The sequence below is a fragment of the Anoplophora glabripennis genome, unplaced genomic scaffold, assembly GCF_000390285.2.
Source record: "Anoplophora glabripennis isolate ALB-LARVAE unplaced genomic scaffold, Agla_2.0 scaffold915, whole genome shotgun sequence".
NCBI classification, from domain to species: Eukaryota; Metazoa; Arthropoda; class Insecta; order Coleoptera; family Cerambycidae; genus Anoplophora; species Anoplophora glabripennis.
Window position 1 is genome coordinate 116906 of NW_019416989.1, and position 12653 is coordinate 129558.

Sequence of the window (12653 nt, forward strand, 5' to 3'; positions counted from 1 at the left end):
AATTATTAAAATTAGTTATAATAAAATGCAGCATGATCCTTTATTTACTTGCATTTTATTGGTTTCGTACATACAGGTTAGGAAAGTACCGATGGTCCATCTGCCGTTACGTGAGAGTGATAAAGTCAGACATAGAAATCCATGCGATAGAGGATGGCTAAAATAAAGGCGTCTCATAGTCACCGCCCGTTTCGCCCTTCCACAAATAAGATCCACTTCAGATTTGTGGAAGGGCGAAATGGGCGGTGACTATTAGACGCCTTCATTATAGCCATCTTTCTCTATCGCACGGATTTATATAACTTACTTTATTGCTCTCACGTAACGGCAGATGGACCATCGGTACTTTCCGACCCTGTATGTATCTGTATACTAAAGCGGATTAATTAAATGTGAACCACAGATTATGATGTGAACTTGGCAACGCTGTTTGCTTCAGCTGACGATTTGTTCGTGACGTTACGTTACAAAATTTTCCGAGCATCCAGGCATCTGGCAGGGCTGCCCTCTTAGCGGGAGTTATGGGTTGATTTCCTCAATTTTTAAGTCAAGTAATAAATTTTTTTTTCAGATTTTCTTCGTTTATTAAGCCTTCCGAATACGTGGTTAAAATTAATGACATTATGACTGAACCACCCTGTATAACGTCGTAGGTCTTGCACTATTTTTTTGCCATTTGTTCCGCATCACGATATTAAAAGAAGAAAAAAGAAAAAAAGTGAAACAGTGATATCTGTGGATAAAAAGATATAATTGTTCTTGTCAAAACATTAAATCGAGATATATAAAATATCTGTGCCTCTGGCAGCATTTACATAGGTATTTATCTCACCGATTTCTAAGATACAATTTTTTAAATCTAAATAATCCAGAGTAGAGTTAAAATAAAATGAACCGCTAGTCCTTCGTCTAGAGTCTAGAGAATTAAACATGTAATTTAGATTAGTTTCGACACAAAACCTAAATACTTACTGAAAATTTCATTAACAAATTTAAAAATGTTTATTTTCAAACTTAGAACAAAGCAACAAAGTACATATTCAAATACGATGTGATAAACGTAGATCGGCGATTCTAATTTAAAAAAATTAGAAGCGTTATCACATTCCGTTCTTCATTTTCCGTGAAACAAAAAAAAAATAGTTGTTTCTTACAAAATAAAAACAATTATCCATATCATCAACATATATAACTTATAAATATTTATAAATTAAAACTACAATTTATCTAACATAGTTTTTGCAGTAATCGATACAATACCCCTCAATAGTTCGTTTTCAACAAATTTATCATTAACACACAAACATATTCCCCGCTGTACTGGAAAATCCCCCCCCGCCGCACCCGGGCGGAGGCGGTTCGTCGTTTCTATTCTGCCTGTTGTACATCTTAAGCGACTGTTTTCTCTTCTCGGAATCGTACTCCGACTCGTCCTTCTTAAGAGTCGACTGCAATCTATTAGACAGTACCGCGCACGGCAAGTTTTCCGGCTCCGCGTTGTCCTGTCTGCCATAAAACAGGATGTAAGGTGTTTCCGGCGGTTTCAGCCTGGACGGGTCGTCCGATCTCGCCTTCATCACGGAACCGTCGTTAAACTTGTACCAGTCGGATTTATCCTTAGCGAACGTGTAATAATGACCCGAATCTACGCTGGACCCGCAATGTACCACGACTGCGTACAACTCGTACTCGTAGTCCCCCAAGGCAAAGCGTTCGTCGAGCTCGACTCGTTGCAGGAGTTTTGTGCGTTGCTGCGAGGCGGGGTCGTACCGGAAGTGTTTTAAAGTTAGGATTAATCTAGGTGGGGCCTCTACGATTCTGGTGATTCTCTCCCCGTCGGTCAACGTAGTACATATATCACAGTGGTACTGGTTATCACCATGTAGTTTCTCGGGTTGTAGGTAATACTGCAACAGCTTCTGCACAGACTGATTGTCAGAGTTGTTGGGGAACGAGAGCTGCAGCTCCCTGAAATTGTCGGCCCGTTCGCTTTTCGTGGAGCACACGTCACACCTTGAAACTGTGATGGTCCTCCCGCCGAATGACTGCTGGACTACGGTTTGCACGTCGGTGACCGCAACTGCTCCTATATTGGAAAGAAAAACCATACAGAATATACTTTTATAACCTCTTCGACGGTAAATAAAAGAAACAGCTTGCAAATCTGAGACGACATGTTCGCAATAAAATTTACTATAATTCAGAGGAAAATTACATTTTGAAGTGTCCGAAATGTTGACTATGACTAAATCAATGTGAATTGTATTTTACCTAACCAATATTTTGCATTTTAATGTTAATAATACTTAAACGTATCATTTTCGATTTTTATTTAAGAGAGCTCTATAGCAAATAGGCAACCAGCAATACATCTTTATAGATTTTATTACACAGTTTGTCTAAACATGAATTAATCCACAAAAAAACACTTTCCTCCATTTTAAGGCAGAATTTCTATAAAATGGACTTCGTGTGAAACTCAAATAACTTTTTGGTGAAAAGAAATTTATAATTTACGATGCCGCTTGTTCAAATTCGGCAAATTACAAATTTCTTTATAATAACAAAAAGTAATTTAAATTTCAAACAACTCCATTTTATAGAAAATCTGCGTTAGAATGGAGGGAAGTCTGTTATTTGTGCATTGATTCATATTTAAACAAACTGTAATAAAATCTATAAAAATATATTATGGTTGCTATTTACTATAAAGTCCTCTTAACATAAATATTAATTATTACCTGTTTACTGTTATTGCTGGTATAATTCAACGCTAGTTGGGGCATGTTGCCCACAGAATAGTTTCCTGCAGTATCAACAGTTAGAACTTATATGTGAGGTTAGATATCTTTTGGTACAAATACTTAAAAAAGTCTTTTGGAGACTCCAATGTTATGTTTAAAGCTAACATGTTTTAGTAAGACAATAATAAAACAAGTAGATCCATCCAGGAATGACGAAGCGTCATGCTAGACTAGAGCAACTTCCTTTAACTTTTCGCATTGAAAGATCACATGTAAACATCAGAAATTTACCTTTCTTCTTTTGTCCAGCAAAGTAAAGACACTCAATAATTGTGATTAATGTGTGTGTTAATATTTTCCTAAAAGGATTCTGTGGGATGTGATTAAGTTTATAGTACCGTACGCAATTTTCTGTATGTTCAACATTCAGGAAACGTAAGATAAACATACGAGGTAAAATATGCTTTTATTTCCTTATTTTGAATGTATTGACAATGACAGTTGTCTTATATCCTGAAGAAAACTTACATACCTCGTACAGTGAAGAGACATTGTTTCTAACTTGCTTAGATTTTCTAAAATGCTGGACAAAAAATTGCACATATACATTGTCCCAGAATAACGTGTACAATGGAAGACCACAGATTCTTGTACTCCAAATAGGCAGATTTATTTACAAAATTCAAAAAAATTTCACGAACTTAGAGGCCATCTAGCGATCAAACGGAGCGATTTCGGATATAGGTGAATTAGCCTAGATCTGCCTATTTTGACTCTACAAATCTGTGGTCCTCTGTTGTACACGTTATTCTGGGACACCCTGTATAAGCCCGCCCTCCTTAAAACATTTGTGGAATGCACGAATTATCTTGCAATTTATGCAAATGCAGCTTAAAATTTAAGTAATGTCATGCAATCAGTCCTAATGAGAGATATTATAGAAACTTTTAAGATGGTTGTAAATAAGGAATTAAAAAATTATCTCATTTCACATCGGCTAGATGACTTAGGCATTTTTATGGTTCTCCTAATTCTCACAATTAAGCCAATGTTTAGCAAATGATCCATTTTTCTCAAATCGGAATTTCTAAGTCATAAAATTATTTTCCTCTTCAACTATTACATGACACTCAAATGTTAAATATTTTAGCTTGAAAAAACGTTCATGATGCTAAGTTAAAATATTAAAACATTTTAAATAAATCACCCAATATCTTATAATATTTTTCAATTTCACTATATATATCATACAGGGTGTCCAGAAATTATAACCAAAAAATTTTGTAGCAAAATAATACAATAAAAAAAAATAGTGGCGTAAGTTTCTACAACAATTTTTCGAAAACTTTTTTTAATATTGTGCTCATGGTTTCTGGACAGCCGATATTAATAGCAATTTACATATTTCTGAGAATCCCTCTATCAGAGAAGGCGAAGAGAGGACAATAGATATTTTACTTACTACAATCCATAAATAATTTTTATCTACATTTTTATACCTACAACCCTACAAGTATGCCACATTTTACAGGTGCACAAGTATAATAATTCAAATATTTCATGTTTATGTATTCTAAAAATGTACATATTGTACAGTTTTTCACAAAATAACTTTATTTTATAATAAAACAATACAACAATGACCAAATTATCTCAACACAACACCTCGTCAGTCGCCTGTGGTCATTCTCTCTCTCTCTCCCGTGTCCCTGCCTTTCAGTCTGAATTTCTGCGCTTTGGCCTTCACTTCTTATCGTTGTTTTATAAACAACGGCCCCAGTTGAAATAATACCCCAACAATATTTAGATTATTACAAAACTCAAAATTAAGCCTTACGTTGACAATTTTTTAAAAACTAGATTTAGATTTTTTCTTATTGAAAATCAATTATCGAATGTTATTCTACACTACTTAACCATTAATGTACGAAAATGTGTAAGTTTTCGCTCAAAAGCACAAATTACCATTATTATTTTCACATTAACCCGAAAAGAATTAAACAAATAAAAATTAAAAGAATTTCTGTGGATACAGAATAATTATATACCTAATGTAGACTATACAAGTCCTACTAGATTTCAAATAAAAAATTTCTAATCCAATTTTTCAAAAATTCTTACTTAAAAAATTCATAGCAAGTTCACAATTTGCAATTTTCGAATTTTGGATCTACTTTTAAAAAAATTAACTTGTTCTTTACTTATTTTGATAATAATCTTTACAAATATAAATAGGACACTTATTTATACTCTATTTTACCTATAACTTGCTCGTAATAATTTTAATAATGAGAAAAATAATATTGTTCTTTTTCATAAAATTAAAGCGATATGTCAAAGAAATATTTTAAAAATTTATTTCAAAACTGAAAGTAAACCCCTGGTTTGTATTTTATTTTACCTTTTCTGAATAAAAACTAATCGATCATTAAAAGTGGAATCCTACTAACTAAAAATCCGCTGAATTTTATAATAGTTGCAATTTTTATTTGAACAAAATAGAACATTTCAAATTTGATACGATTTTATCTCACTTTGGTAAAACCCCCCAACATAATAAATTTATTATCTTATCTTGTCCGAGTCTCTTACTGTTAATATCTAAAAATACTACTTACTGTAAACAAAAAACAACGCAACACACAAGACTTTATCTAAAATGTGGTTAAATTCAAATATTCAACGGTAAACAACTAAAATAGACTGAATTTCAGAATTAAGAGAGTGTCCGTATTTGAGGCTTGAAAAACACATCTTGATAGCAATAAATAACAATAATATTCAACTTAGGATCACGATATAATTTCATACTTCAAAAAATTATTGAGTAGTGATTGAAATTTTTACATAAACTTCAATAATTTATTTGTACAGGATGTCCCGAAATACATGCAACAATATTTGGTCATAGATTCTTAAGAGAAACTTAGGGGACCCATATTTTTTCCTTTTGCCAACTGGCCCCCTCTTTCGGAGTTACAGCCCCCTGAAATCGGCCCTAAGAAGTCTTTTTTATGTCTCAAAACCATGCTGTACAAGAATCACAAAATTTGGTACACAGGGGTTTTATGACATGTGGAATCTCACAGTGCTATGCCTTTTGGCGAGAAACCCCCTTAAGACACTTTTTCGTGGGCCCCCTTGTCTTTGGAACCAGAAAAATTTGGTTGCAAATTTGATTTTTTTTTTAAATTATTAGTTAGCTAGAGAGCCATCGAATTTAGAAACTTTTTTTTCTCTCGATATTTGTTTCGTAAAACGCAATGTTTTTGAGGAAAATGGCGAATCGCGATATGCATTCGATAACATTTTGACATTTTTCTCAAGAACATTGCATTTTACAAAAAAGTAAAAAGAGGCAAAAAGTTTCTAAATTTAATTGCTTTCTAGTGGACTGATATTTTTTAAGAAATTTAAATATGCGACCAAATATTTTTGGCTCCAAAGACAAGGGGGCCCAAGAAAAATTGTCTTAAGGGGGTTCCCCGCCAAAAAACGTAGCACCATCAGATTCCACGTCATAAACCCTCTGTGTAGCAAATTTAGTGATTCTCGTACAACAGGGTTCTGAGATATAAAAAGATTATTCTTAGGGGCAGACTTCAGGGGGCTGTAACTCCGAAAGAGGGGGGGGGGGGCACTTGGTAAAAATAAAAAATACGGGTCCCCTAAATTTGTCTTAAGAATCTGTGACCAAATTTTGTTGCATGAATTTCGGAACACCCTGTACAGCAAGTAAAGACCTTTAACAAAGATGAAAGCATGGACTTGAAATTTGATAATTTTATCTATTATTTGCAAAAAATAAACTTGGACCACAGAAAAAAATTTGCTCGTTAAACTTACTTACAATCCATATATTTGTTGAGATAGGATTCCAAGAAGACCCCCGCACCATTTACTTTGTATTAACCGCATTCGACACCCAAGGTAGAAAGATATTGGCCGTGTGGTGTTCACCGTTCATCCGAATTTAAAAACAACTTAACAAAGAAAAATATTTTATTTAATTTCTATCTCAAGAAATATCGTATGGACTGTAGCAATTTTGCATGGATCAAATTTCAAGTTGACGGTTGTAGATCAGCTATTAAATATTTAAAATTACCAACAAAATAAATTACCTCGACCACATTCCACAAGCTCCTTTTATAAAAAATTCATATTTACCTTCGGAACTGCTGGAAGCTGTAGAAACATTCTTCTCTTGCTCGTGTAAGGTGTCCAATAAATATCCAAGAAACTCTGAACTGTCATGCTGATGCCCCAGCAAAAATCCAGGTGGTCTCGACAAGTTTAATATATCGGTGGGCGACAAAGAGAATTTCTTCGAGAATTGCAAAAGAGCGAACAGAACCTGTAGTTTCGAGAAGAGCGGCATCATCTCTTTGTGGTGCAACAGAACGTCGTTTCGGAACTTTTTCGTCATGAACAACGCCTGCAACACGCTGTTCATGTAGCAAGTATTCCCCAAATTATTCAACCCCACCTTTCCGACGGAATACCTACTGGGAATAATCGCGTTAGTACCATCAGACCAAGATTTGCAGTGCAAAGTTTGTTTGTAATTGGAATCGGGGCAGTAGGGCTGCAAGGTTTGCGTTAAGGGCTCGTAGATATTCGGGAATCCCGGAAAGTGCTCCATTAAAGCTATACACAAATTTACAATTGCTTGCAAGTACAACAAACTGGTTTCCGTTTTCTGGGTGTCCAACTGCTTGCAAACAACGTTTACCAAGGGAATAATTTTATGAAATATCTGCGGGCTGTGCTGCACTCTCGACAACATGTAAAGTACAACAGGCCCGACACTTTTACGGCTTTTGGGCAATATTAAAAGCTTAAATAGTGTATCTACATTGGCTAAAGTCACGTCCATCAAGATATCATAGTGGTGCTCCGCCTCTAGGCCTTTCATAAAAGCTAAGACTAGAGGGCCCAAATTGTCGGTCCACAGCCATTTAGTCAACCAGTTACACAACGTACGTAATGCCCTTTCAAGGCTCTGCTCTGGATAGCCAGTGTTTAGAATATATTTCACTGCGTTCGGAATATCATCTTCGTCGATTAGTTTCAAAACGATCGACATGACTGGAGAAAGGTGTTTGTTAGGATTGGATATTTCATCGTACAGAGCCTTTAAAGCAGCAAACACTTGCTTTTGACTTGAGCACTCTTTAGCTAAAATATTTTGAACACTCTTAATATCTTCTATGAATTTCATATAACTGGTTTCATCTGTCGGTACTGGGACAGTACCAAGGCTTATTACCACATGTGCCCATACTTTATCGTGTAATTCATCCTGTGCAGATGATATACCCTGCAGCGCCCTGAGAATGATCTGCAAGCGTGCTTCATTTGACGGGTCGACACATTCGACAACTTTCTGTTTAACAGCCATCTTTCACCTATAATGAGACAGAACTTCATCATACCACACTGCATATATCCAAAAAATATAACGTGCAAAATAATTAACTTACAGCAAACTAAAATATGAACATAGATAACTTTAAAAAATTTAACCTCAAAATTGAAAATTGATCAGCGTCTCATCTGGATGGTGTTTATTAATAATTTGAATAATATTCTGATACTAGTTACAATTCAGGAGCATACAATTATAAACATATAAGGTATTTTTCTTTTGCAAGTCTGTAAATCTTTGATTATTGATATTGTTGCCAGTACGGTACACCAATGCACCTTGCACAGATGAAGAATACAAATAAGGTTAAGGACTCAACATGCTAGTGATGGCAAACAGTAAAATTAGCCTCAAAACCAATCACTAAAATCATATGGAAAAACTTTATCCTAGATTAAAAAGTTGTACTTTACATATTAATTTACAGTTGTACACTTATACTTCAGAGTGGTTAATCCTGTCTTATGCTTGTTTTATGGCTTTAATAAAGTAATAAATAAGTCAAGTGAAATAGTGCATAATGCATGGTAAATAAACAGTACTGTTTTATTGAAAAGCGCTATTGCTTAGCAGACATAAACCATTAACATAGAGATGATTTGCTTACCTTTTGGTTTTTACTCCAATAAGAAAACGCCAACCTTCAAAACAGATATCTGAAACGGAAATGAAAATTTATATTAGATTTTCTAGATTTTCCACAGATACTCTTAGTGCATTTAAAACAATGACTCAGTAATTGCTGACAGCATTTTAAGCAATGCTGCTTCTAAAAATATCATTTTGACATTAAAAACAATACACAAAAATAGAATAGAGATAGAGAGCTGCGTACAAATTAAAATGTATTGGGATTAGTGATTAAAAAATAGGTACAGTTTATTTTGTATAACCTTACCTTGTCTGGGTCTGGGAACAGGTACGTCATTAAATAACAAATTCGATGTCAATCGGGCGATAAGTCACACTTCGTGACGATCTAAATTTATACACACATCATTTAGGTTTTCCATGCACATGCTTAAATTAACTATACGAAAATTTAAATAACTTTGATAACATTACCGCAAAAGAAACAAAACAAAAACCAAAAAGTTCGCCTCTCTCTATTGAAAAGTGCAAATGAATTCAAGGTAAAGAATGGACAAGAGCGCATGCTTTGTTTTTGGCGGTCAACTTTTATGGGTGGTTCACAATATCGTAGCGACGACAAAACTTCGAATCGACACGCATGAGAAACGTCTATGTTGAATTCACGGAATTAAAGCAGTGTTTTATTAACCAAAGATCTCAGCTAATCTCAGTTATTCTGAATGCTGATTAATCAATTATAACATTAGGATTAGAACTATTTTACCATTAGAGACAGTTTATTTTTTGGTCGTTTGTCGTAAATAAATTTTCATTTGTAAACAATAGTGCTGCTTTCCTATTGGTCGCTTCAAATTCAGCGTATTGTAGACGTAGGTTTGTGGACGTAAAATTAGTCAAAATACTTTAATAGCTTTGTTCCAAGTGCATTAGAATTAGTTTCCAACAGTCCGACGCAATCGCATTTGATTCAAAACAATGAATTTTGAACCTTATGTAAGCATTATATAGATATGCGCATGCGTCTGACTGTTGGAAACTGTTTTGGATTCTACTAGGAACAAAGCGAATATCTTCAGGATTTACAGTTTATTTACAGTTTGTTTTTGACAAAAATACTAGTAGCAAACAAACTGTGCCATTATAGGTATATAAGAAATTCTGTAGATATATGCTTATATATTTCCTACTCCAATTTACCATTAATTAATATTTTATAAACATTTTTATGAAAAAAAACAAACATTTTTTTAGTTTTTTGCTTATAAAACCTGAACTAACGCAGCAATCTGAATTCTATAAAGAGACAATTTGTAGAGAATCAAAATATGAATAAAACGTGAGGTCGATCGATCCAATCGGATAATTAGAAAAAAAAAAAGCCCGGAAAATTCGGAAAATTTAGCTTTTTTTTAAATTCATTACTCCGCCATTTTTTAAGTTGTAGAGCTGACCCTGTGCACAAAAGTAGTGAATTATATGTACTTTAAGTGTGCACAAAGTAGGCGTTGTCGGACCATTAGTTTTGGCAGAATTGCAATTTAAATTTTTTGGTGCACACTATTTTGCAGTTTCTGGATGCGTTGGAAGTGGTCCGATTTTAATTTTTCAGTCGTATTTTAAAAGTAGAAGTATAATAAGTACTACAAAACGAATATTATATATAATTTTCCGATATAATGACGCAAAATAGGTGAAAAATTCCTCCAAACATGCTCACGAAAACGAGCGCGCGTACGCGGTCGACTAGTGGGGGAAGGTCGGGAGATGAGGGGCAATTTGAAATACAAAAAAGTGTAAAGAAACAAAAAGTGAAGATAATAAAATGGCGCAAATGATGACCTATTTTATTTGTAATATTATACAGTGATAGTTATACAGGTGATATTTTTTTTGCAGATAATGATCGATGATATTCACACCTCCACCACTGGTAAAGCTGGTAATTTTTTGTTTCATACCTACTGTCATACTAAATATGCACACCGAATTTGGCTAAATTATCTGAAGCGGTTTAGAAATTAAAAATTAAAAACAATTTTTTTTTAATTTTTGAGAAATTTTAAAATTTTAAACTATTATCGATATACTGTTAGACGTGATACTGATACGTTTGATTTTACTGCTGTTTCCGAAATGGAAGTTCAAACAATTAGGTATAATATTAAATCAAATGCAACAGGCTCTGACGGTCTTAACATAAAAATGTTGGTATCGTGTTGCCCATTTCTGTTACCATTCGTTACACATGTTGTCAATTATTGTTTGCAAAACATTACCTTTCCTGATTCTTGGAAATTTGCCATTGTTCAACCAATACCTGAAAGTAGTTATCCAAAAGAGTTCAAGGATTTAAGGCCTATTAGCATTTTGCCAACACTTTCAAAAATTTTGGATCGTATAGTAGATAGACAGTTACGTAGTTTTTCAACTTATCATAACATTTTACCCATTGTCCAATCTGGTTTCCGTCCGAAACATAGTTGTGAAACAGCTTTTATTGCATATTACAGATGACATTATGAGAAATGTGGAGAATAGAGATATGACTGCACTAGTTTTAATCGATTTTACTAAAGCATTTGATACTATCAATCATCAGATTTTACTAGCAATTTTACATTTCGTTGGATCAAGTGACAATGCCATTGATTTTTTTTTTAGTAATTATTTAAATAATAGAAAACAAAGTGTTAGAATTAATGATAGAGAATCTGCTCCCCTTAAGATTACTTCAGGTGTTCCCCAGGGATCGATTTTAGGCCCTCTTCTTTACATTTTATACACTTCTAATTTTGTTAATAAAGTAAAAAAAGACAAACATTCATTTTTATGCTGATGACACTCGGTTGCATTATGCTTTTTCAACTTATAATTTAGATTTTAGATGATGCAATTAAGACTATTAATACTGATATATTAAATTTAATTGAAATGACTAAAAAACATTCTTTATATGTATTAATGCTGCTAAAACTAAAATTATGTTATTTGGCCCTCCGAAATATAGAAAAAATATATCTAACTTTTCCTTAATTCTTGATGGACAACAAATCTTTTCCACTGAGGAGGCTAAAAATTTAGGTCTTATACTTGACTCGAATCTGAGATTTAAATCACATATTAGCAACTGCATTCGCAAGGCTTATTGTAATCTTAAATTAATTTATAATAGTAGACAGTTTTTATTTAAGAAAGTTAAATTAGTTTTATGCGAGTCGTTGGTTTTATTTCAATTTAATTTTAGGGATTCAGTTTATGGTCCATGTATTGATGCTGTTGACTCCAAGTGAATTCAGTTAGTGCAGAACTCTTGCTTGAGATTAATTTTAGAATCAGAAGACGTCAACACATTTCTTATAAATTATCTGAAGTTGGTTGGCTGAATATGCATAATCGTCGTTTTTTGCACAGTGCTTGTCTATTTCACAGAATTATTTTGTATAGGGCACCACCTTATCTTTACAATAAAATATCATTTAGAACTGATGTTCATAATGTTAATATTCGCTTTAAGGGTAAGGGTACTCTGATTCCTCCTCTACACCATATCCAGTTTTTTAAATGGTCATTTTCTTACCAGATTACTAAAGTTTATAACTCGTTAAATCATAATATTAAAACATACAGCATTTGTTAGTTCAAAAAAAAAATTAAGTTGAAACTTCTTTCTGATCTGGGTAGAAATAATTAAGTATAAATGCGAGTATATTAATCTTCCAACTAAGTGTTTTATTACTTAAATAAGTATTGATTGATAATATCATATTGTTTGGTCCAGCTTAGGAGTAATACCAGAGGCTGTGTTTTAACTGGTTCAGTCACCGGTTCCTCGGCTTTTTTCCTAATTGTATGCTTTTTTATACCCATGTTTTTTTTTGTATTGC

At 33.5% G+C, this 12653-nt stretch overlaps 1 protein-coding gene across 1 annotated transcript; it reads right to left on the reverse strand.

Annotated features, from left to right (window-relative positions):
* Positions 1 to 732: 732 nt before the first annotated feature.
* LOC108915243 (ubiquitin carboxyl-terminal hydrolase 35) lies at positions 733 to 9302 on the reverse strand. The gene is made up of 4 exons (XM_018721218.1): positions 9074 to 9302; positions 8783 to 8831; positions 6915 to 8155; positions 733 to 2086 (listed from the first exon to the last, which is right to left on the reverse strand). The coding sequence occupies exons 3-4, from the start codon at positions 8146 to 8148 to the stop codon at positions 1293 to 1295; spliced, it is 2028 nt and encodes a 675-aa protein (XP_018576734.1). The 5' UTR covers positions 8149 to 8155; positions 8783 to 8831; positions 9074 to 9302; the 3' UTR covers positions 733 to 1292.
* Positions 9303 to 12653: the final 3351 nt, after the last annotated feature.

What these genes read in the sequence shown, in the direction of transcription:
- LOC108915243 (XM_018721218.1), bottom strand. Translation starts at nt 8,148, where the DNA reads ATGGCTGTTAAACAGAAAGTTGTCGAATGTGTCGACCCGTCAAATGAA. An exon ending in AGCTTCCAGCAGTTCCGAAG is followed by an intron (nt 2,087 to 6,914) that starts GTAAATATGAAT and finishes TTTCCAATATAG; the next exon opens with GAGCAGTTGCGGTCACCGAC.